General features: G+C 37.8%; 1 protein-coding gene across 10 annotated transcripts in view; it reads left to right on the top strand.

The window, feature by feature from the left end:
* The window catches only part of EMSY (EMSY transcriptional repressor, BRCA2 interacting), a 41,389-nt gene that overhangs the window by 6,888 nt on the left and 9,213 nt on the right, over positions 1-25,288 (top strand). For 3 of the 10 annotated variants that reach the window (XM_084201276.1, XM_084201273.1, XM_084201282.1), the window contains exons 5-16: positions 770-945; positions 2,188-2,340; positions 6,471-6,730; positions 11,203-11,467; positions 13,529-13,798; positions 15,902-16,051; positions 17,767-17,940; positions 20,056-20,192; positions 21,719-21,892; positions 22,794-22,992; positions 24,360-24,524; positions 24,783-24,941. In XM_084201276.1, the coding sequence (XP_084057402.1) occupies positions 770-945; positions 2,188-2,340; positions 6,471-6,730; positions 11,203-11,467; positions 13,529-13,798; positions 15,902-16,051; positions 17,767-17,940; positions 20,056-20,192; positions 21,719-21,892; positions 22,794-22,992; positions 24,360-24,524; positions 24,783-24,941 (2,282 nt within the window). The remainder of the gene's footprint in view (positions 1-769; positions 946-2,187; positions 2,341-6,470; positions 6,731-11,202; positions 11,468-13,528; positions 13,799-15,901; positions 16,052-17,766; positions 17,941-20,055; positions 20,193-21,718; positions 21,893-22,793; positions 22,993-24,359; positions 24,525-24,782; positions 24,942-25,288) is intronic. The other 7 variants (XM_084201277.1, XM_084201275.1, XM_084201280.1 and 4 more) reach the window with 5 other exon arrangements.

The raw sequence follows: 25,288 nt of genomic DNA, 5'->3' as shown, positions 1-25,288 counted from the left end.
GAAATATTTCATGTGAGAAGATTTTTTTTAGAATATATTAATACATTAAATGGGTTGATTTGCTTAAAAACATTACAGCATTGAAAAATAATTTGCCATTTTGGTTTTGCTGATTTGACAAATGACTTAAGTGAAACAGTCAAAAATATTTCTCCATCTAGATAAGAAGTGTTTTTATGAAACATTCTAGTGTGGGTGTAAGTACTGAGGTTAGGAGCAGACTAGACCAGAAGATAGCTTTCTGTTTAGAAAGATGCTTAGGGTGCATTTAAATAATCTCATGTTCTGTCACCTTGTTTGGGACTACTTTAGGAAGGATTAGAAACTCTTCTGTTCAGGTAAAACTAAATTTGCCTTATGAGAGTTTTTCCCTGTAACATAATCCATTTCAATAGTCTTTTATGATATCTGTTTGGTTTCTTGGTATTTTCATAATCCAGAAGCAGAGAGTACAGCAACTGAATAGTAGCTAACCTAATGTGGGGGGTTTGAGTATGACATTCACACACCTCTGGCCCTTGAAACAGCTCTGTAAAACAAAACAACAAAACAAGAGTCAACTCTTCAATTTAAAATGGGAGGCTTTTTATATCAGGTAACAAAAATGCAAGGGCTTTCATGAAATAAAGTAAGTTGAGTATTAGTGCTCTATAGGTGTGTCTTAAACTACCTTTTAGACTTGTACTGTTGGAAAAGAAATATACTCAACTAGGATAGTGAGTATTTGGAAACTTGTCAAAATACTTAGAGAACATGCATTTCTGTTTAGTATGTCTGGACCAAACAGCTCTTCTGAGTGGTCCATAGAAGGTCGTCGACTGGTGCCACTGATGCCGCGCCTTGTTCCACAAACAGCTTTCACTGTCACCGCCAACGCTGTTGCCAACGCTGCCATTCAGCACAATGCGTCTCTTCCAGTTCCTGCAGAAACTGGAAACAAAGAAGGTGAGAGAAAGATGGAATTCTTCTGCTATGGGAATGTAAAAACAACGTCACAGTAGAAACTGGTGTCTTAGATTTTAAGTGTTAAATATGAAAGATATATTTTTGAGGCCAGGTTGGATGGGACTTGGAGCAACCCAGTCTAGTGGAAGGTGTCCCTGCTGATGACAGGGGGTTGGAGCTAGGTGAGCTTTAAAGTTCCTTCCAACCCAAACCAGTCTATGGACCTACAAAAAAAATCCAAATCTTTCTTACCAAACATTATTCACAGAAATATAAAATACCCCTTTTTTTAAAGATACCTTTGTGGTATCTGCAGCATTAATCTGACTGCTTTGTGTTATTGACACTCTAGCAACTGAAATATGAAAAGAACCCAGTTTGTCAGAAAATGACATTCACTGATTAACTTTTCAACTCTGTAATCTTTAAAAACTTTGACTAATGGCTAGATTTTGTAAAGTTCTGTAAGTGATGAAAGCTGTTTCAGAATGTTTTATTTTAAGAATGCAAGTAGGTTTTGGTTAAAATCAAGAAAATGCCACTTTGGGTTTTTTCCTTCAGATTAAATGTACTATGGTGGCAAGTAAAAAGGTTGCTTTCTGCTTTCCCTATGCTTTTTAAATAATGGTAGTACACATTCCAACTAGCTTGGCTCAGCAGGCTTGAAGTAGGCTTCATACGACTAGGGAATGTGTAACATTTCTTGAAACTGGCTGTTTTATCCTGGTTTTGTGAGAAGTACTGCATCATTGTGTTATTACTTAAAAGCAATGGTTTAAAAAAGCTGATTAGCACAATCAGTTCTTCACTACTGAATGAATATTTTGGTTTTTTCAACTGATGTATGTTGAGGTAATAACACTTTTTTATCAGTTACTTGTCTAGATGTGATCACTTATAGAAAAGCAAAAATATCAACATATTGAATTAATGCTAAAATTAAAAATAACAAATTATAAAGTAAAACAAAGATCAATACAAAAAAATTTCACATTGGCAGCACAGATTTCTGGGGATGGGAGGACAGGAGTTTAGATTTTTGTGTTGTCTTTGAAGACCATTAATCTCATGGCCATGCTTAGCCCAAACTGGGGAGTATTCCACAGTAACAGGAATGCAGAGGCAAAACCACAGATAGTAAACCCAGTAAGTCTTTGGCTTCCATTTCAGTTGTAAAAATAGTGATAGAATAATGGGATTCTGCACTTCAGTTATATGGAAGGTGTCTTTTCTCCTCTTCAGTGGTGGTTTGCTATTCCTACACAAGTACCACTTCAACCCCAACATCTACCCCTGTTCCAAGTGGCAGTGTAGCAACAGTGAAGTCCCCCAGACCTGCCAGTCCAGCCTCCAATGTAGTCGTCTTGCCAAGTGGAAGTACTGTTTACGTCAAAAGTAAGTGATACTAGCAACTGATTAACAAAAGGGAAAGAAAGGGAGAACATGGCTGAGGCATAGACCAAATTAAACACTCCGACTTTGGGCAAGTCATTTCAGGCCTTTGTGCCTTCATTTAGTCTAGAGAATTAATTTATTGCTTCCCTTTTTCGGATAAATAGTGTTCAGGATAAATCCACTCACTGCAAAATGCTGCAAGGAGCACTAAAGCTACAAGGACAACAAGTGAAAAATATTTTGAAAATTAAATATAGACATTTCTGTATATCAGTGAATTTCTGATCCATCTTGTTGAGAACTAATGCATAGTAGTCACTTAGTTGAATTAGAAAAGGTCCGTCTTTTCCACTTTCACGGTTGACATAGAATTTTTTATTTTTGGATGCAGTTTGGCAGGGCTTTATGCTTACATACTGTGTCTGGCCATTTTGTGATTTACCTGGAAGTTAGTCTTAGTGAAGCTTGCGTTCCTTGGCAGCTGCAAAAACTTCATACGAATTCCTACCAGAGACCCATCTTCATGTAATTAAATCAGGAAATCCAGGACATGGAGTCTAGAAACAGTCTTTTTTCTTCAGAGGGTGTATGTGTCCCCATCTTTGTTTGGCTAGTAAGTCAGCTAGTTCTAAAAGCAGATTATGTTCTCATCATGGGTAGTTTTATTTTACTATTAAAATGTTTCCTTCAGTTTTATTTGATTCTATCAAAACAACAAGTAAAGATTAATATTAGATAAATGCTATTTAGAAGCAGATAAATGCTATTTTTATGTTTGCTCTGTACACCTTTAATATTTTAAAAACTATTTAATTATTAGAAATTATCTTTATGCTAAATGTATACATCTGTATAAGCTTCTAGCTAATCAGAAATTCCACTTATTACATACATATAATATACTTGCAAAAAACCATTGTTAAGGGCTCTGTCAACCCATGAAGCCCATTACACTGAGGTTTTTCATTTTTCTGATCTATGCACTAATCACTTGGGTTTAGTTTGAAGATTCAGGGGAAAACATTCTTAACATTTTAAAATTTTAATGTAGACTTTATTGAATTTCTACATGATAATAAATATCAAATAAGTCTAGACACATGATACAGGGATGATAATTTTCATTGTCTGTCCCTAGATTTAATTCTTTTTTCCCTACTTCATGTACTTCATTTTGTTGTTACTTTATTTACTGACTTTTTTTTTAAGGAGTTGTGTGTCTTTCAGAGTATGTTACATCAGTCACATTGATTTTAACAAACCTGCTTAGGAGCAGATTTGGGAGATCTGAGTTACAGTCAGGACTTTGCCACTGGTCTGTGGTGTAACCTCTTCCAAGTCAAAGTCTCATTGAGCCATTAACCTTTCCATGATTCTGCTTCCTTACTTATCAAGTGTGAGTTACAGTCAAAGCTGTATTACTTTTTAGCTAAATGTCTGTGGAAAACTTTGTACAGCAATTTCTAACATGAAATTATAAGAATAATATTCTTGCAAAACTTCAGCAGTGAAAACAGGAGGTCAAATGAGCTGTACTTAAAATAATGCTCTGTCTTGATGGATTGGTGGATGAGTTTTTTTGTGGATGAGGACCACAAACAAAGTTTTCTATATTTCTTGATGCCCCACCAAAATAACAACTGTGACCTCACATGCTAGCTGCATGTGGATTTTGGATTTAAATGGATTCTGAGATTTTTAAATGACTGCACACATTCAATGTGATTAGTGCACTCATTACAAGTTACAAGTTTCTATAGTGCACTCACAGTAATGCTTAGAAGCCTGTCCATAATAAACCTTAAAATTATGTAATCAAGCCTCTGCTTTATAGAGGGAGGTCGCCACTAGGCTTATTCAGGGGCATAGAGTAAATTATTGATTAGAATATTTTGATTGAGAATAGGATAGAATATATTTATTTGAAATCTGGTTGTATAGATCCACTCTTCACTTTTACTGCTACAGCAAACTGAAGCTATATTTTTGAAGTTTGCTTCTCTTCCCTAGTTCAGTTTCCTGTCTCTGTAGGTACAGTTGTCAGCCTTTAGACACATACCTGCAAATGAGCTGCTACTCCTGCTGAAAGAGAATACCATTTTTCCACAATTGCCTGTTGTGGTGCTGGGCAGTTTCTTGTCCATGTTAGTTCTTACATCTTCACTTTTTGAATGCCAGAATATTAATTTTAATTAGGATTGGCCATAATTAGATCTTGGCCCTAATTAGAAATTGACTACCAACCAAGTTTGCTTTGATTACCAGCAGGACTGATTTCTGCTGAGATGGTGTTCTTTGTCTGTAAACTTCAGGCACATGGAACAAGATTTTCTATCATCTTTTGCATAGGCAGGATTGTATTTCTTCAGCTTCTCTCTGATTGTTTTTCTTTTTAAGTGGTGTGGCACAAGTTAACATGGTAAACATAAATAACAGGATTGCAGATTTGTCAAGGTTGGAAGAGACCTTCAAGATCATCCGTCCAACCATCATAGTCACCCCTAAACTACATCTCCAAGTGTCTCATTCAGATACCTCCTGAACACTTCCAGACTGTTGTCTCCCCAGGCAACTTATTTCAATGCCTGACTACTCTTCCAGTGAGGTTTTTTTTTCCTAATACCTAATCTGGACCTCCCCTGGCACAATTTGATGCTATTTCCTCTTGTCCTCTCACTTATTACCTGGGAGAAGAGCCCAACCCCCATCTGGCTACACCCTCCTGTTAGGGAGTTGTTGAGAGCACGAATGTCCCCCCATACCTCCTTTTTTCCAGTCTGAGTCCCCCCAGCTTCCTCAGCTGCTCCTGCTGCTCCTGACCCTTCCCCAGCTCTGTTCCCTTCTCTGGAAGCGCTCCAGCACCTCGGTGTCTCTCTTGTCAGGCAGTGCCCAGAAGTGACCCCAGGACTGGAGATACTTCAGCAGTTCCCAGCATGGGGCATGGTCACTGCCCTGGTCCTGCTGCCACACCAGTGCTGATACAGGACAGGTGCCATTGTCCTTGTCCACCTGGGCACACCTGAATCATATCCAGACAGCTGTTGGCCAGCATCCCCACGTCCCTTCCTGCCTGGCCACCCTAAAGCCACCCTGCCCCCAGCCTGTAGCTCTGCAGGAGACGGTTGTGATCCAAGGGCAGGACCTGGCACTTGGCCTTGCTGAACCTCAGCCCATAGATCCAGCTTGTTCAGATCCTTCTGTAGAGCCTGTCCTGCCTTCAATGCTACCGAGTAGCTGTGAGAGGTTTGCAAAGTTACTAACCTGTGCCTTTCTGTAATTTATGAATCTGTTGCCTACTTTGGCAAGTTTCATTTGGATTTAAGATCCATTAATCATGCTGTTATCCTTTCCTGAGATGAATATTGCAGCAGATTTTTTTTTCTATATGTGCAGTATACGATTGTGAGGAAGAAAGAACTCTCTTGAGCCTGGACTTCTTTTGTTTTTCATTATTGTTTGTTATATTGCCATTTTATATCTGTTGCACAAAATGCACCAAAGAAGGCAAAAACTGATGAAGTGAGGATTGACCTTCACAGTTATAATTCTTCTTTTTATTATATAGTTTATCTCAAGATGCTATATTAAGGTGAAAGGCAGAAGGGTACTGTAAGGGTAAACATGACATGAAAGTAGGTGCAAAGCTGAAGTCTAAGGAAATTATAGGGGAATAAACTTTGATAGTCCAGTTGCTGTAAACAAAACCACCACCAAAAAAAACCCCAAAGTAGTGTAAAAGTGTAAGCTAAAATGTGTGTGGCATGATCCCAATCCCTTTGTGTGTGTAGCTTCACTAGTCAAACTTCTGTAGACAGAATGAAAACCCTGTACTGGCTCTTACGTTCTTTTAATCTCTCAAACTGAATGAAGTAACCCAGTAACTGAATAGCTTGGGGTTTTGGGTGATTTGTCCCTGATTGTCCCCTGCACTGAGTGTGGCCCATATCAAGGACTAAGAGCATCTGAGGTGTGATACAGCTGGGTTGTGACCATAAAATATAATTTATCCTTTATTTCTTTTTGTCTTGCTTGAAATAGAGTGTAAGACTCAAAAAGGATGTAGTGTTTCAGAAAGCACTGAGATCTGCAGACAGGGGAAACACAATTTAGAGAAAGTATTTCTTTTCCAGGTGTCAGCTGCTCAGATGACGATGAAAAGCCCCGCAAAAGACGGCGAACGAATTCTTCTAGTTCTTCCCCTGTTCTCCTGAAAGAAGTCCCGAAGGCAGTGACTCCTGTCACTAAAACTATCACAGTGCCTGTAAGTGGGAGCCCCAAAATGAGTAATATAATGCAGAGCATTGCCAACTCCTTACCACCACACATGTCGCCTGTGAAAATAACCTTCACTAAGCCCTCAACACAGACAACAAACACCACAACACAGAAGGTATGTGGGGGAAGCTGCCAAATGTTCCTTTATTCTGGTTTATCAATGAATAAGATGTGATGTTTGACTCTTCCTTTCTATGATCTGACTAGCTGTTTTTTAAGGATTGCACTTGGGATAAGGTAATCCCTCTTTAAAACGAGCAAAGGGAAAACCAAACTCTTGTATGAATTTAGTTCACCTGTGTGTGAAAGGACCTGGATTGACAGCCGTGGAGACTGAAGCCCTCTTTTTATCCACAGAACAGGTACAGCACAGGCAGCGGGAGTGCAAGCTTCCCCCAGACTGCCCCACCAATGTGCCTCAACCCTGACCTGAAGGGACCACTTCTAGGGATGAGAGGGGATTCAGTCTCCATGCTCATTCAATTCTTGGCCTGTCTGGTGAGACTGCCAACAAGGTTACCAGTTAGTACCATTTGTGGTGTTGGGTTTTGTGATATGGACACTAGTCCACTGAGAACTGGATCACATAGGCCACTGAACAGCCTTCAGATGGTAACAACTGTTGGTCAAAGGTAATCTTTCTTATTTCTATTTTCCTTATTTATAATTACTCTTTGCAGTAGTAGAATTCCAGGAGAGGTGGCAGGGGCTTTCCCTTGCCAAGCCTTTTATCTAGAGACTAGTTTTTTGGGATCTATAATGCTTATTCTTGGAGCTGGTCAAAGTCCAGGGGCTTTATTTTCCTTCCAGTACTAGTGTGCCATTTCTCATTTTACATTAACAGTGTTACAGTGGTCAAAATCGGTTGCATTATTTCAGCTGAGTGTGCTTAGCTTTCACCACCATGCAAAGTGCAGAAAAGGTTTTCCGTGTTTAAATTTTGTACTGGACTTAGATTTTTAAGTGCCTAATCTATGGCATGACTATATTACCATTATTTAGGAGGCATTTTAGTTGTGTCTATTTTTGTGTTTTTAAGATTTAAAAAGAATGAATGGTTCAGACCAAGTTCATTCTTAGTACAGTTATTTAGTATAGCAGACTTCAGGGAGATGTAGGATCTCTGTGGAATTAATTTTGCCTTGATACCAGCAGACTTATGCTAGGCTGGCCGCTAACAAGCATTTTTTTCCAATGGTGAGAGTTTTGGCCATTGAGCTCAAACCTTTGCATGGTATTTGTCTTAGTAGTCTTCTTAATTGCTTTATGACTGTTTTTGGATTAGCAGTTCCTGTGTCTTGATTTTTGGAAACTTTAAAACCAAGTAAGATTAACTGAAGTAACATGCAATAAAGATATTGGCTTTCTGACCTCTTCCCACTCCAGGAAAGATGCTTTCATTTCACTGTTCTTTAACAGTGTCCTTAATCAAATTACATCTCTGAATACATGAGTGTATTAGAGAAATCCATGTGTGAGTATAAACCATCAAATTAAATTCAGTGCGGCAAGTCCACAGCTACTACAGGGCTTAACCTATCCATCCTGTTGCACATTAGGGTTATAATTACTGCAGGAATAATTTTTTGCCTTAAACATCTGTAGGGTTGTTTATAGTATGGTTGTTATATATCATGGAAGTTAAAAATGGAGTGTACTAAGTCTCCAGAAGAGTGGATTATTGATAGGACCTTTCCTGCAGTTATGCCTCTCCACTTGTTCTGACGCAGAAATTCTAGAGTTCACTTTGCATTCTATTATTTGACTGTCTTACTAATCTGCAGTGACAGGAAAATCAGTGCTTATTTTGTTAGGCAGAGTAGCGTTTGTATCTGAACTTGTCACAGTGCCCTCTTTTGTTGGATTTAGATATGCCAAAATATATAACTGGATGATTTTGGTGGGAGAAATCCCCTTTTAAATTAAAAGTCAGTCTTGTTCATTCATATCCAACAAGACATTTCCAATTTAAGTGTAAGTTGTTAGACATTAATGAAATTCTTTGTTTCTGCTTGCCACCTGTTTGAATTGTTTTGACATTTTAGTAGGTTGGAGGAAAATCTGTCATAACAACTAATAATGTCACAGCTCCATTTTCTGGGTTCTCTTGTAATAAAGTCACCTGTGTAGGACATGGAAGGCATCTACCTAGTGAAGTTTCTGGCAGTTATAATAACCTTACTTTTTCAGGGACTAAGTTTTGACATCTCTCAAAATAGAGCTGACTGGACTAAATTCAGTACATGTCGGGAATTAGATTTTACTGTAACAACTAGAACCATCAACAACAAAATTGCCACCTTGATTTGTGTGTGTGTGTGTATGTTTAAAGTCAGGCAGTTTCTCTCCTGTAAAACATGGGATGCAGTTTTGGTACCCATTATGAGATTATTTGGATCATTTCAACATATATGACAGAATAGTATTTCAGAAATACAGTGGTTGTGATTTGAACTTTAATACTTACATTTTTACCTGAATTTTATGTTTTCTGGATGTACTTCATGCATGTGAAAATAACCTTCACTAGGCCCTCAACACAGACAGCAAACACCACAACACAGAAGGTACTGAACTTTGCTCTGCTTTGTTAATTTTGAAAGATGAGATAGAATAGACAGACACAAACCTGCTTAGTCACAGTATAGCAGTCACTGTTGAACTGTAATGCTTTACAGGCTTTATTCCTTCCTTGATTAAATAAATCTTTTTTAAGTGATAATCATGGACTTAAGAAAATGCAGTTGTCTACAGGAGTTGTGATTATGCCCAGTTTCATTCTACGTATCTTATTAGTTTTGGTGCTGAACTTGCCCTGTTGTAGTATAGTTCATATTCACTCTAACCTGTAATCTGCCTTTTTAATCTGCAAGTTGTCCTTTGAGTGTGTTCCTAGTTACTAGTTACTCTGGGATGAATGAAGCTGACCCTAAACTGCAGACAGTTGGAAGTATTCCTAGTGTAAACTGACATTTTAAGAAACAAGATAAAACTCCAGAGGCATATCATAGAATCCTTTCACTTCCAATTCTCACACTTGAACAAGCTGTGTCATGTTCATCTCATCTGCATGTTTGTAGCCCAAGAGCAATTTGAGAAAGGTGTTTTGATTAAATCAGAATTAGGCAGAATGCAAAAATAAGACTGATGTAGAGAAAATGTTCTCACTGGAGAATGCAACCAAGTAGAAAAGCAGCAGAACATGGAAACCTTGTCCTTCAGACACACAGTTAGTTGTGGTCAACCTGCTATAGCTTGCAGGCTAGTAAGGTTTTGATTGTCCTCAGATCAAGAGATCAAAGCTTTATCTGAGCAGCATTGACCATCAAACTAAGAGCTATGGCAAAAGGAGAGGCTGAACCAGCCATATTGGTGAAACTTGCTGCTTTTATTCCATCCATGTGGCTATTTCCCTTTTATTTATTTTTTTCTTTTCTTATTTTTCTTTAAGCAAATTTTAAACTTGTAATCTCTTGATGCTTGATTTATTGCTTAAGTCTGTTTCTGGTGCCATTATCATATTATTTCTTTATCAGACAAGGTTTCAGTAGTGCTTGGCTAGCAGTGTAAGACTTTGCGTGAGCTGACACAGGTTTTCTTTGCCCCTTTTGTGCCTTCTTTTTCTATTTGGCTTTTGTTACATTGAATCATTAATAAGTTTAAATTTTCAAGGTTTTAATAAACAAAATTTTTCTTGGGACAACAGCATTATTAAAGTAATTTCTCAATATTCTTGCATGATAAACTGAAAATGTTTTGTGTTTTTGTGCTTCTTTTTCTATTTTGACTATGTAAGTACAAGAAGGGAAATATAAGTTGAGTAAAAGGAATTTTTTTACGTAAACAGTCCCCATATTCAATACTTAATAAATGTTTAGTTTCCTAGGTGAGTTGCACAAGGACAGACTGCTTCCAATGCTCTCATGAATTCTGTGTTTTTCTATGTCAGATTAAATTCATGGAGTTGTAGTTGTGACTTGCACTGGGGTGGTGCTCATTCTCTTCAGACAAATCAGAAAGAATTTCTTGCTATTGAGAGCACTAAATAAAACAGAAATTGCTTTAAACCTACAGAATTTTTCTTTCACTGATGAAATATTATTTACAGCCTTGTAGATCAAAAGCATTTCCCATTACTGTCTCAGCAAGTGCTTGTTAATTGTTAAAGGAAAAAAAATCATCTATTTTATCCCGTTGCTGTTCCTTGATATTTTTGCAAGGTTCGGAAGAGTGACACTTAAAACTTGCTGGAAATCTGATGTTCAGTTTCTCTTAAAATGGATTTCAGGCTTCCTGGCCCAGTTTAATGAAGTCAAGTTCATTCCTGTCTGTTTGCCTTCAGACATGAGAGAATTTTACTTTATTCTATAGTAATTGTTTTCCTTAAAAATCCCAATTTTAAGGAAATGTTTATCACCACTTCTTCAAAATAGTTGCAACTTTTTCTTGTGAGCAAATGTGATGGACAGTCTTAAAAGCTCTTAATAAACATGTATCCCTAAAACTAAATAGACAGACATGTTACTGAAATGTAGATGCAAGGAACAAATGAATTTCTTCTTGTTTTTTTTTTTTTCTTTTTTTTAGGTCATAATAGTAACCACCTCTCCAAGCTCAACTTTTGTACCCAACATCCTTTCCAAGTCCCACAACTATGCAGCAGTTACAAAACTTGTCCCAACATCAGTCATTGCCTCAACTACTCAAAAGCAGCCCGTGGTTATCACTGCTTCCCAGTCCTCTGTGGGCAGCAGCAGCAGCTGCTCCACTCCCTCCTGCACTGCAAATACTATTGCTGTGACTGCTGTAGTGTCATCCACACCATCAGTGGTTATGTCAACAGTAGCACAAGGTATGGCAATTCTCTTATCAAGGCTCTTTCATTGAGGAATTGGACTTTGCATTGAGAATAGCATTGGGAGATGCACTTTTTGTTTACATATGAGTAAAGCACAGGCTATGTGAAAGAAATCTGCTGATGAAACTAATCCAAGAGGCCCCACAAAAGTTCTTGTTGAACTGTTTTCCTCTGTACTTCAACAGTTAATGTGCAGATCTTCTTTTTAAAGAGGGTGTGATGCAGTGGTGTGACCTGGCTCTAAAACAATATAACCTCAAAATGGCTGGCTTCAAGAACTTTGTCTGGTGCATAGAAAAATGTATGTTTTCAATAGTTGAAGGTGATTGTATGTTTTTGTAAATTGGGCTTTTAAAGATGCAAAGCTAACATCAAGTAAATACAACTTATTAACATGCCCAGATGACAGTTCTGAAAGGTAGAGAAGTGTTTACACCTTTTTATCGGTGTCTTTTATCAGCATGCCAGCTTTAAAGTCCTTTATAATTAAGACCTGATTGGGCCTGATTAAAATTTTTAGGTTTCTGATTTCAAATTCCAACTGTGTGTGTTAGTTTGACTGTTTCAGCTTCACAGCCACCAGCTAGCATTTAAAAGGGAAGCTGTGAATGAATGAATGAATGAATGAATGAATGAATGAATGAGCCTTAGTGAGCAGCACTTGAAAGAAAAACTGCCTGACAAGTACAAGTGTCACATCACAATTTTTCCCGGTCTGTATTTTCCATTCTTGTTCCATTCCACAAAACACTGGGTTGCCATATCAAGGCTGAGGAGGTATTTTCCTTCCCTATTTCTTGTATTAATATAATCAGATATTAATCTGTGGAGCAGAAGGACTCACAGCAGGCTTTCATATTGTTTGAACTGTTGATTCTTAGTTGGGTTTGATCGTGGAGGAGGCTTTAATTCTAAAGTACATTAGGTGGAGTGTTTCTCCAACAGTTTTTTTTCCCCAAGACTGTCAGTGGCATTGCAGAAGATGCTGTTGAAAACTTTTGTGACATGAACTGGTAATATCTTCAAATGTAAAATTAAACTCATGAATGAAAAGAGCTGCCCAAGGAAGTGGTGTAGTCACCTTGAATGACGCAGTGAGAAAAAGGGTTGCTTATTTAGATTGCCAGCATTATACCTTTACTGTTATTTCTGTCATTATCACTGCCATCTGTTTCTGTTTTCCACTGCAACTAGGATTTAGTTAAAAAATTATAAGATATGGACTTAGTTTCTCTGTTTTGGTGTTTATGGATGTGAAGTTTAGAATTATATACAAAGTCAGATTTTGCTATAAATGTTGTGACAGCTATGTAGGGGAATGACAGAAATAAGTAATAAGATTTATTTGGAACTTTTTCTTTCCATCTTACTGCAAACTTCTTTTAATCACTTTTACTTATAAGATCACCTAACCTAACAGCACAAAACAGGTGGCCCACAGTTTTATAACTTACGTACAATCACTTGATTTTTTTAAAAAATTCCAAACAACTCTTTTGCTAGCACATACTTCCTTCCAATGTTGATGGGTTTGATATTTGACATCGTCCTAATGCCAACTTCTTGCAATTGTGATTTTAGAATCATTGAATCATAGAATGTTTTGGGTTGAAAGGGACCTTAAAGATCTAGTTCCAGCCCCCCTGCCAGAGGCCAGAACACCTTTCACTAAACTAGACTGTTATAAATATTTATAAATACAAATATATCTATATCTATATTTAAAATGCTTTCACTATAGGTATTTTGCTGTCTTGAAGCTTAAAGATGGGACTTTGAAAATATTATTGAATTGTGGGTATTACAAAAGGTGCAGAAGTAAACTGGGTTTGTGGTCTTTCCATTAGCTGCTGTTCTGCTGCCACATTGAAAATCTGTATGAAGCTCCATTGCCTCCTAACAGAGCACTTCTGCTACATGGGAGCTTTATTTCCTCACATATATCAATGTATTTTTCAGTAGTAAGGATAATTGAAATCTAAGATTATTTTAGAAATTATAGTATTTTTCTTTCTCATTGCACTGGTGAATCTTAAACCCTTTACTCTTTCACAGGTGTATCTACATCAGCAGTTAAAGTTGCCTCTACCAGACTACCTTCCCCAAAAGGTTTGGTTGGGAATCCAACTCAGATCTTAGCACAGTTTCCCAAACAGCATCAGCAATCTCCCAAACAGCAGCTGCACCAAGTCCAACAGGCCCAACAGCAGCAGCAGCAACCACAGCAGCAGCAGCTGGTGCCGTGTTCTGTAGCCCAGCAGCAGCCACAGCAATCTCAGCTGCCAGCTGGCATCAAGCCCACCATTCAGATCAAACAGGAATCAGGTAGTTGGAGTTGATCTTGGGTCACATTGATGAGGTCTGGCTGCAACTCAGGAAAGGAGGGCAGAATTCTGCCCCAAAATGTTTAGGGGGGGAGTGGTCATGAAGGCATGATTTCTTGAGTACAGGATTTGGCTTCAGACATGAATATAAGTAGATAGTGAAGGATGTTTTAATGTTTTCAAGTAACAGTAAGTAAAGAAGTTGGTACTTTCACTCTTCGTGTTTGGTTCAGGTATTACAGACCATGCTTTAGGTAAATGTGTTTTTGTCTTAGAGGTTGAGAGGTATGTAAATAAGTTCAGAAATAATGTGATTGGCAACCTGAAACGCACCAGTTTTCTGAAGATCCAAGAGTTGTTCAACTATATCACCTGGAAAAAGAAGTTACTTCATGTTTTAATTATTTTCTTTGGTCCAGAAATCAAAACGTACTTTTGAGGTACTTGTCAAAACAAATACAGTTACATCTGGAAGTTAGACTGGATTCTTTTTATGATATTGATTCATTCAGCTGACTTTGGGCAAGTCATGTTATCTTTCTTTCTTGGCTTCTCTCTGCTATAGCACGCAGTTTTTATCTCAGCAAGAAGTAGTAAGAAATAAAGTTTGCAGAGTTAACCAGTTCTCAAATAAGTGCTATAAAAGTGCAAAGTATTTTTATCTATATTAATATAAAATCAGTATTTTATTTTAATCCTGTCAGTAAAATTCTTATTTTATAACATACTATCAAACAATTAAAATAGACCATGGAATGAAAAAGTAAACAGCCCTACTCCTGTCCTTTGATAAAACTACCTTTTGAATTATAGGACCATTGCTTAAGAAAAGTAGTAGCTACTAATTAAGACATAAAAAAGGCTTCCAGCCACTGAACAATATCAATGTGAGCTTCATTTCCTCATCTTCTACAATGAATTTAGGTTCATTGTGCTTTTTAGTTAAAAGTTTCTTTGGAAATACCATCTGATACCAATTCTTTCTGGAAGATGTGAATCAGTTTTCATGGAGACATTACTTTTTATCCGTTTTGTGTTTGGATGATACAGAGACTTCAATTTCTCTTTCAGTTTGGAGCTTACTTGCTCTGTACTGCTTTTATAGTCAGTGTAGAGAGAAGAAAACATCTCTGGAGGATGTTCCACATCTCAAGTGGACAAGACTTTTCACCTAGGAATACTTGTGTGCAAACCTAAGTGCTTCATCTAGATGGGATTCATTCAGGCTGTATGTTCCATGGCATTTGTCCACCACAATGAAATGCATTTACCTCATCATGGAACAGATCATAAGATGCACATCTCCTGGATGTACTTTTGAACAGATGTTGTGAATTTGCTGGTTTGCAACTGAGAAGTGAATCTCACAGAGGTACCATTCCCCAGCATAAAATGAAGAGAGAGGGAGCAGAATCCTGGAGGTACTGAGGTGCCCTCATCCTTCATTCTTACTGATCTACTCATAGCTTAAGCCAAATTTCTTTGTGGTTTTAAGATAACCAATAAATCAAGGGGAAAGAGAGCAGTTTACTTAAAGTAACCTTCCCTAGCCAGTGGCACAGTTGCTTCCTTATAGTCACTAATACTCCTTGTGCAGAAATGTTTTTTTCATTTATTCAGGATGGTAAAGTTTGTCTAGGCTTATGACACTTTAGGATTTATAGACTGAATTGATGAAGAATTATTTTGCTTCTAGATGGTTCCTAGTATATGAACCTATTCAGTCTTGGTTGTAACCTGTTGGCTCCTGGGAAAGTTCTGGTTTTTTTGTATCATGTACCAGGAAAAATAAAAAATAACATCAACGAATCAGTGATGGAATGGACAGTGGAAGTAGCTAGGAACTGAAACAGGCACATGAAAGGCAAAGATGATGACTTTCTTGGTATTGCAAAACAAACAAAACCCAACCAAAACTAAGCCAAAAAACAAAAAAAAAACCCCACCTAAAAAAATTAAATAATTTTTTTCATTATCAAGAATATATGGGCTCAGAATTAAAGCCTTGTGGGGCTACTTGCCCACTAGGCCTTGGTCTGAGAAAGCATTTCAGAAAGTAACTTATCGTGCCTGTATTTTAACAGTGACCTTTCTCCTTTCCTAGGTGTTAAAATAATCACTCAACAGGTGCAGCCCAGTAAAATCCTTCCCAAACCAGTTACAGCGACCTTGCCCAGCAGTAGCAATTCACCCATTATGGTGGTTAGCAGTAATGGGACTATCATGACAACTAAACTGGTCACTACTCCCACTGGTAAGTTATGGCTCTGAGAAGGGAAGGGAGGGTAAATCCAGACATGCAGGTGAATCAAGCATGGTTTCCTAGGCTTACAAAAAGGCTCTTACCTCTTCTGAACAGTGGGCACAACAGCACATTCACAATTCTGTTGTTATTTATTCTAGATCAGGATTTTTCTACTGAGTACTCTTTTATTCCACTGTTTGAACTGGTACACAAAAATACCGTTGTTCCTTTCCCACTGGGTTTATTTTAAAGGAAGTTTTTATGCAATCTATACAGATACTTTGCACTTCTGTAGTACCTTATATTACATTTTTAATATTGATTTAACTCAAGCAGACAGGTCAGCACCATTCCTGTTTTGCATGATGGACTTCAAAAGAAATGTGACTTGCTCATAGTCCTGCAGTGGATTTATAAAAAGACCAGTAAATTAAAATTTAAGCTCCCTGTGTTTTTCTGAGCATCTGGCTGTATTTGTGTTTCTAATTGATAATAATGCAGACTGTTCTGATTGTAAACTTGCATGAGGAAAACTTAAAAGGTAGCTTTATCCTGGTTTTCAGAAAACTCTTAATTTCCTTATTTTTTTTTTAGCATGGGCTGGTAATATTAGAGCCATGAAATCGTTATGGTTGGAAAAGCCCTCTAAGATAATCAAGTCTGACCATTAACCCAGCACCACTGAGTTCACCACTAAAAACCTTGTCCCAGGTGCCATATCCACATGGCTTTTGAATGCTTCCAGGGATGTTGATTCCACCACTTTCCTGGGCAGCTTGTTCCAATGTCTGACCACCCTTCCCATAAGAAATTTTTTCATAATATCCTTCCTGAATCTCTCCTGGTGCAATTTGAGGCCATCTCCTCATGTCCTTAGCATAAACTAATGGTTAATACTCTGTTTATTACTTTTAAAGTACTCCACAGATACATTTTTGAGTGCATTAGAAAAAACAAATGTTTTGCAGTTCATTTATTTGGTAAAATCTGTGCTGTGCTCTCTTGGATGTGAACACATCTTTCTTGATGAAACAAACTTCTTTCCTCTTTGATCTTTAGCAATTAAGGGCACTATCTGCAGCATTACAAGCAAAATGGAATTTCAGTGTTTGTGTAGCTGTTATTTTTGAACAAGTTTCTTTTGTGGACTCAGTTCCCTTTGTGTTCAGAAAAGGACTAGTTCTAAAAATCAGCATTTATACTATGCTGAGAGGTTTCTTTTGTGCTGCTGTATGCTAAGTCCATAAAATAGCATCATCATTGCAAATATTTTTTTCTAAGGGTGTTACTTAAACTAATCATTGGTGGTTCTCTTTATAAGCAATCTATCATATAGGAGAAGTGTCATTCCTGAGAGGAAGGGTTGAGTTCTGGTTGTGTCATCAGATGCCTTACTCCTGGGCATCCAAGGGAGCAAGAGGCAAACCTACAGGCAGAATCTGCACATCTATTGAAAACTACAAGGACATGAATTAAAATAAGGCAGTCATTTGTTAAAATACTCAGAAGACTGTTATATTCAATTTAAATTTAGTATATACTTGAATATTGCTCTGTGTATTCAAAAATTACTAGAAGAATTTTAAAGGGTGATAATAGATTGCAGGATGGGATATCTTTGAATAGATATGACACTTTTCTTCTAAACGAACATATTTTTTCACAAATATTAGTACAGGATTGTGTTGTAACAGTGAACTTTGTTTTCTCTCTCTTTAAAACAGGAACTCAAGCAACTTACACACGGCCAACAGTGAGCCCTTCTCTGGGAGCTCGAATGGCTGGAACTCCAGGGGCTGCTACTTACGTGAAAACTACAAGTGGTAGCATCATTACCGTAGTTCCAAAATCACTGGCTACTCTAGGAGGAAAGATCATCAGCAGTAATATTGTTTCTGGTAGGCATATGAGTACTGTTGTTACTGGTAAGACTTTTATTTCAAAAGTAACTTTGGGCTTGCTTTAATTGTTCAGGGCTTTTCTGTGGGTTACATGCTCGAATAGTTACTAGAACCTTTATTGGAGAATTCAGAAGGAAAATAGCTGAGCATGAAGAAGAAGGTAATAGGTAGAAATTTGAAGGTGGAGTGTTCCTAAGGATTGTGGTAGTTCTTGTGTTTAAGAAGGAAACAGTAAATATGAAGGAAAGCTGGGAGGAAATAGAAATGTGAGGTGGGGACTAGTATGTTGTACAGAGGACAGAAAGATCAGAAAATATTCTTGGCCCAAATTTAAAACACTTCATAATCTCAGTGCTGCCCTCCTCTGTTCCACTGCCTATCCAAAGAACTGGAATAAAAATGGACCGTTTATGTTAAATTCAGCTATGCAATCTCCACCTTATTTTGATATTTTACTAGTGGCAGCCTGTCTTTCCTTTGGGCCGTGTTCTGCCTTAAGTTTTCCCTCCCAGCTTTATGCAGACTGTGCTGCTTATCTGTGTTAGTCTCCTGTCCAGTTAGCCATTGGTCTTCCTGCTGGTTATGTGCTTGTACAGGTTGCCCATAGAAGCTGTGGCTGCCCCAACCCTGGAAGTGTTCAAGGCCAGGTTGGATGGGACCTGGAGTGCTGGTATAGTGGAAGATGTCCCTGCCCTTGACAGGGATGGAACTGGATGAGCTTCTAGGTCCCTTCCAACCCAAAACATCTCTGAAGATAGGGTTTCTTTGGGACCAGGACTAAGCACACTGATACCAGTGACAATTTCTTGTATATGTTCAGGACTTTGTTTAGCAAAGACCTGACATGGTACCAGCCAGCTCCAGTCACTGCAAGGTGCTGCACAAGCCGTCCAGTAAATGCGCTCTTGGGCTGTAATCTGGTAAAGCAGTTTTGCAGGTTTTGATTTCCACAGAATTATATTTAGTGATGATACGGCATCTTCTTTGGCAACAAGTAACTTTTTTTAGCCTGTGTGGGTGTGGTGAATTGTTAAGACAATTTCTAAGTCTTGTAATTAATTGTACACAAGTGGAAGTATTCTCCTGAGCAGCAGCTAATGTGGGGAAACTTGTGAGTGATCCTGATGAGGATAATAAGAACACAAGTTTGGAAATCATGCCTGCTTTTTTCTTTTTGTTTGCTTAATTGTTTTTGCTAAGGGAGCAGTCTTTAGATGCCTCCGAAGTCAGTAGGATTAAATCAATCATAATCTTCCCTTTCCCAGAATTGGTAGAATTGTTAATCTGAAATAGGTTGTGAAGAATTTACAGGCATGACTAATGAGTAGAGGTAGTAAAGGGGATCCTTAGGTTTGCAGCTCTGTTGTGACTGAATAGTGCTTTCCTCTGGAGAAAGGAGAAATTGTTGATGAAAAGCTGTCTGAGCAGCTGCTGCAATGGCAGTCTGATAGCACTGATGACTGATTCCAGTGTATGTACTTTTGTAGACTGTGGAAGGCTGACCAGAATTACCTGTCAGTGCAGGTAACTAAAAACCTGATAAAGGGAATGGAACTAACTGAACTAACTAAATACTAACATATAAACAGAAATAGCCGGTCAGCTCTTCAAAAAATAAACAAACAAAACCAAACAAAAAACAAAACCAGACAAAAAAACCCAAAACAACTAACTGGAGATACATCCTTGGTACATAGATTCTTCTACAGAGGTCATCTGCAGAAGAGTATTTGTCTGTGCAAATAGAACCTTGAGTTGAGTCCTTATCCCACCCTAAATCCAGCCTTTGAAAAATTCTACGTTTGCCTGAGAAAGCTGTGTTAGTCTGCTCTGTAACTTGTGAGAAGGGGTTGCCTGTCCTAATGTAGAATACATTATGTTCCCCTGGGCACACCTGTTTTTACTTTAGATGAAAGATTTGTTGAGTTGGCATGTAATCTTTCCATGTTGAGTTGGGTGACGTGAATTCCTATTCCAGATTCTGCTGGTTTCTTGATGTGCTGTCAGATTTAAATGCAATGATTCCTCTATAGCTCACCAACTTCTATGGTGAAAGGAAATATACAAAATGTGATAAACAGCACATTATTTTTTTTCCCCACAAAATTTTAGGAACTACGACCAAAATCACTACAATTCCAATGACATCGAAACCCAATGTGATTGTTGTGCAAAAAACTACTGGAAAAGGAACTACAATTCAAGGGCTTCCAGGCAAAAATGTTGTCACAACACTGTTGAATGCTGGGGTAAGTAATTGTTTCAAGTCTCAAATTGAGAGCCTAGTGACAAGCTGTGTGGTGGCTGCTGCTTGTCCTCCATTCTGCTAAAGGCTCAATTAAAAGCAAACTGCATGAGCTCCTTAACAGATCCGGCATGCCTTGATGTCAGGGATCTTTAAAAACTAGACTGTGGTTTGCAGAACATGCTTAAAGCAAACTGGGGATGTTTTCAAAGATAAAGGAAAATATAAACTTTAGAACTTTTTTTCCATGTATAATGATTTTGAATTCCTGAAGCAATTAAATAGATGAAAATTACTAGGATTCAGCCTGTTTGCTCCAGTGAGAACCAGGGTCCTGTGTTAATAACTTGCATCTCCAGCCATTTTTTGTTTGGGTATAAAGGGCAGAAACAAGCTGTGTCCTCACAGTAGGGGAACCACTTTCAATTAATTTGGTTTGTAACATTGTGGCATCCTGTGCTGTGGGTACTGCATAGTGGTGAATTATTTTTTGGGTAACCTGAGGTATACCTAAGAATAAAATCAAGTTTCTGGCATCAACTGAGCTTATCTGTAAGTACTAGTAAATAAAAATGATCAATGTTCCTAGATAAAACTGTGAGATTTAATGCCTTATTCCTGTAAAATTTAAAAGGCTGCTTGAGTAGCAGAACTACTGAAAGGTTTTTTTTTTTTAATCTTTTATGGTTTTTTTTTAAGTTTTGAACTTCCCTAGTTTTAGAATTAAAGGTGTATTTGCAGACAAGTGGAAATATTATGTTATACAGTAGTAGCTACCAAAATGGGATGGTATTTTTGAAACAAGTATGGTTTGGGGGATTTCCAGCTATTTCATAGATATTGGTAGGAACTGGCTACTGCTGTGCTACTCACTTCGTTTGTTACTGTGCAGAGCTTAAAAAAAGCATGCTCAATGTCTTTGCTCTTCTCAAGCTATCTGGAGTCTAGTCATATATAAACACTATTCTGTAGTCAAATGATTCCTGTGAAAGTGCTGTGAATCTGGAATCTGGATTTTTTGATGAAGTGAACTTTTAATTGAAAAAAAGTCCATGCATAATTAATGTCTTGGTCCTGAAGACAATGCAAAAATCTATATTAATTTGATTTTTTTCTTTTTAGAATCTCAATTTAAATAATTTTTTTAGAATCTCAGTTCGAGTATGTAGATGTCTTGCCAAAGTTAGTGTTAACAGAAATTGGTGGTCTTAAAAAAACATTTGTGAAGGATTTGAAGAAAGTTCCAGTTTTAAAAACTTTTTTGTCTTTTAGTTACTTCTTTTTATTCACCTCTTCAGAGCTGCTTGAAAGATAAGGTAATGGAGAAGTGGATTTTGGTAGCTTTTTCCATTCAAAACCATAGGGTTTTTTTTCTTAGTCATCTAATGTATTTTCTATCAGATAAATGTAGTTGTGGCAGCAGATTTATTTCATGGTACACACACTCACATATAACTGTATTTTTTTTGAAAATTGGGTCTCACTGAACAATTCCTTTAAGTTAATCTGTAAACTTTGACTTCTCTACAGGGGGAGAAAACTATTCAGGCAGTGCCAGCAGGGGCAAAACCTGCTATCATCACTGCCACAAGACCCATCACAAAAATGATTGTTACACAGCCAAAAGGAATAGGGTCCACGGTCCAGCCAGCCACCAAAATCATCCCAACTAAAATTGTTTATGGTCAACAAGGGAAAACACAGGTACAGTGAGGACCCCTTTCTGTCTTGGAATGTACCTCTAAATTTTAATGGGAAGTAAATAATTTTTCAATGTGTTTCCTCATTTGTTCCAGGTTTAATATATATCTGTGGGGAATGAGACTTAGTGGCGTAATGAGGTGGCCTCGATCCTGATTTCTCAAGCACAGTATCTGCATTTGTTAGCTTTTTCTGAAGGCCTAGAGCAAGCCAAAAGGATTTACTAAGTCTTTTCTGGAGCTGAAACTGTCTGGCCATGGTTCCAGATACTTGTTTACATCTTACAGCTGATGGTTAGACCATTAGAAATAAAGATGCAGAATCTGGACATAGGTCATTCATCAAATCTGAGGTTTTATTGAAGTTTATTTACTGCTTAATACCTGTTCTGGCTGTCCCTGCAACCTTGTGTAGTTGGTGGGGCTGTATACAGAGAATCTGGCTTATTTCTGGATGCTTTCAGTTTCAGCTTTTTCTCTGGCTGCACTTAGTATTTGAAAGAACTAAGCTTTTATGAGATGTAACATTTTGTGTGTTTTGGTTGTTCAAGACTGTATTTATTGTGGAAGTGCTTGTCCTTATCAGTGCAGTGCATGTTCCAGCTCACTTGCATAGCTTTCTCTTATCACACTAGTTTTATTTAGTCCTGAAAAATAACTGTTTAGTGGTTTATTATGTTAAACACTTCAGATTACTGAGTGAGAAGTACATTCTTGTGCATTGCCATTTACTTGGACTTTATGGTTTAATAATCAAAGTTGCTGAATTTAGAGGTAGACTTTCTAAGTAAAATATTAATATTATATAGGTGGTGTACGTAGATCTGAGTGGCACCCTGTACTCTGATTGCTCAGATCTGTTTTCTTCAGTGCTTACTATAAACAAAATTTACCTTTCTAATTAGGTCCTCATAAAACCAAAGCCAGTGACATTTCAAGCAACAGTTGTGAGTGAACAAACCAGACAGCTGGTGACTGAAACGTTACAGCAGGCTTCAAGGGTAGCAGAGACAGGAAACTCATCTCTCCCAGAAGTGAAAGAAGAACCACAAACCTACACTGACAGTAGTTCTTCTTCTACAGAGTCTTCCCAGAGCTCTCAAGGTCTGTGTTGGTGTCACCTGATGTATGAGTGGACTGTCTTCCAAGCATGCCAGCTTGCTCCAGAGAGCTCCATGTGTCTCCTTTTAGCACAGGTTCACCCCATCTGTTTGCAGTGAAGCACCGTTCTTCCCGTACCTTTATATTTTTCTTTCTTTTGAGCTACTTACTATATGCTTTCATTAATCCTGAGAAGTGGTGATAAAGGTGTCTTGCTGGGCTCCAACTTGCTGTTACAATGCAACCTGTTCCCTCTTCCTGCAGAGTCTGCCAGAGGTAGTCAGGGTGGGCAGCAAGTTACGGAGGTTACTTTGGCAGTCCATGCTCTGCCACTGTCTTTCCAGATTCTATCGAAGGCATCTCTCTGCTGCATATCTGAAAGCTGCCATGGGGCCAACACAGATCTTGGTCCTTTTATAGGCATGTACATGCATCAGGATGTATATCAGACATGCAATCCTGATGGGAATTCTACCCTGGCTTCAAGCCATGATACAGATCCAGCTCTTTGTGTGTAAAAGGAGCAATAAATAATAGGGCATAAACAAAATCCAGCCTGTGTTTGGGAGTGACCATGATACATATCAGTACAGCAAATTAAAGCAAGTTTCTCAGTGAAACCTTTGTGCCTTTTCTATATAATTTTGTAATTGTTGGTCTATATTGCCATCTAAGTAAGTTTTAAAAAAGTTCTGAAGATTCAACCAACTTAGCAAAATTAGGTGCTTTTTGTTCAGAATGCTTAATATATGCTGATCACCTGAACTGCTAAAACCTTCTGGAGAAAAGTTCAATCCAAGGCAAATTCAACAAACAAAGAAACCTGCTTGATTTTTCAAACAAAATCTTTTACAAAAAACTAAGATACAGAACTTTTGGTTTTTTGCTGGAAACTGTTGATGTTATGAACAATGTTTTACTTCAATTAAAAAAGAAACTAAAGAAATCTATTAAAAAAGAAACTAAAGAAATCTATTAAAAAAGAAACAAAAGAAATCAATTAAAAAAGAAACTATAGTGTTGCAGAATGAGAGTGTGCATCCTTGGCAATGTTCAAAACTAATAAGTAATGAGTAATTTGGTATAATTTTGAATTACCACCCTGCTTTAAAGCAAGAAGTTGGATGAGAGCCCTCCAACACAAAATGGTTGTATGATGACTTGAACTGTCACAGGTTGCCCAGAGAAGCTGTGGCTGCCTCAGCCCTGAAAGTGTCCAAGGCCAGGTCAAACATGGCTTGGAGCAACCTGGTCTAGTAAAAGATGTCCCTGCCCTTGGCAGGGGGTTGGAATGAGATGAGCTTTCAGGTTTCTTCCAACCCAAACCATTCCATGATTCTATGATGTGCCTTTGGTTTTTTTGCAAACAGATTCTCAGCCTGTAGTCCATGTGATTGCTTCAAGAAGTCAAGATTGGTCAGAACATGAAATTCCTGTGGACACAAACCCTACAATAATTTACCAGGATGTATCCAGTGAATCTCAGTCAGCTACTTCCACAATAAAAGCTTTGCTGGAACTTCAGCAGACAACAGGTCTGAAAACCCATGAGATTGTTTAGGATAATTTCAGAGGTTATTTTTTGCTTAAGCTGGCTTTTGTAATAAGTTTTGTAATTGAAAAGCACCTATCTTGATTCAACTTGATTCCTTCTTTTTTATCCTGTATCAATTTGTTTGCATCTATAGTGTTCTCTATATTTAATTGAACTAGTACATTTATATTGTAGGCTTGTTTTATTATGAAGGTTTATATATTAGAGGTTGATTTTATGCTTTGTCTTTCTTCTAAAGCAGTGAAGGAAAAGTTGGAATCAAAGCCAAGGCAGCCTACTATTGACTTGAGCCAAATGGCTGTTCCAATCCAGATGACTCAAGAAAAGAGGCATTCTCCAGAAAGTCCTTCAATTGCTGTTGTAGAGTCAGAACTAGTGGCTGAATATATCACAACTGGTAAGTGTCTTAAGGTTAGTGTGAGGGTGGCTTGGCAGTTAAGTCTGAGGACTTAAACCTTTTGTAAGAAAACTCCAAAATTTACTTTTGTGTTTTTGCTGTAATTTTCTGTAGAGGAAATGAGTATTTTCTTCCACTCTTGAGACCCTGTGCAGGGGACAGAGATTACAGCTGCCTTGCTGGGTCATAAGGAAAAATGTTTCTAACTGAAACAGAGTGGTTGCTTCAGGATAGCCCACTTGAGTAGATTTTCCATTTGCTGGATGTAGAAGACAGACTGTCCCATCACCCTTAAATGAAAATGTCCAGTAAGAAGAAAGTAGAAAATGAAGCTAGAGGAACCGTAG

Source organism: Fringilla coelebs (assembly GCF_963513975.1).
Source record: "Fringilla coelebs genome assembly, chromosome: 2".
NCBI classification, from domain to species: Eukaryota; Metazoa; Chordata; class Aves; order Passeriformes; family Fringillidae; genus Fringilla; species Fringilla coelebs.
Note: the sequence above shows the minus strand (reverse complement) of the source record. Positions and strands in the feature narration are given on the sequence as shown.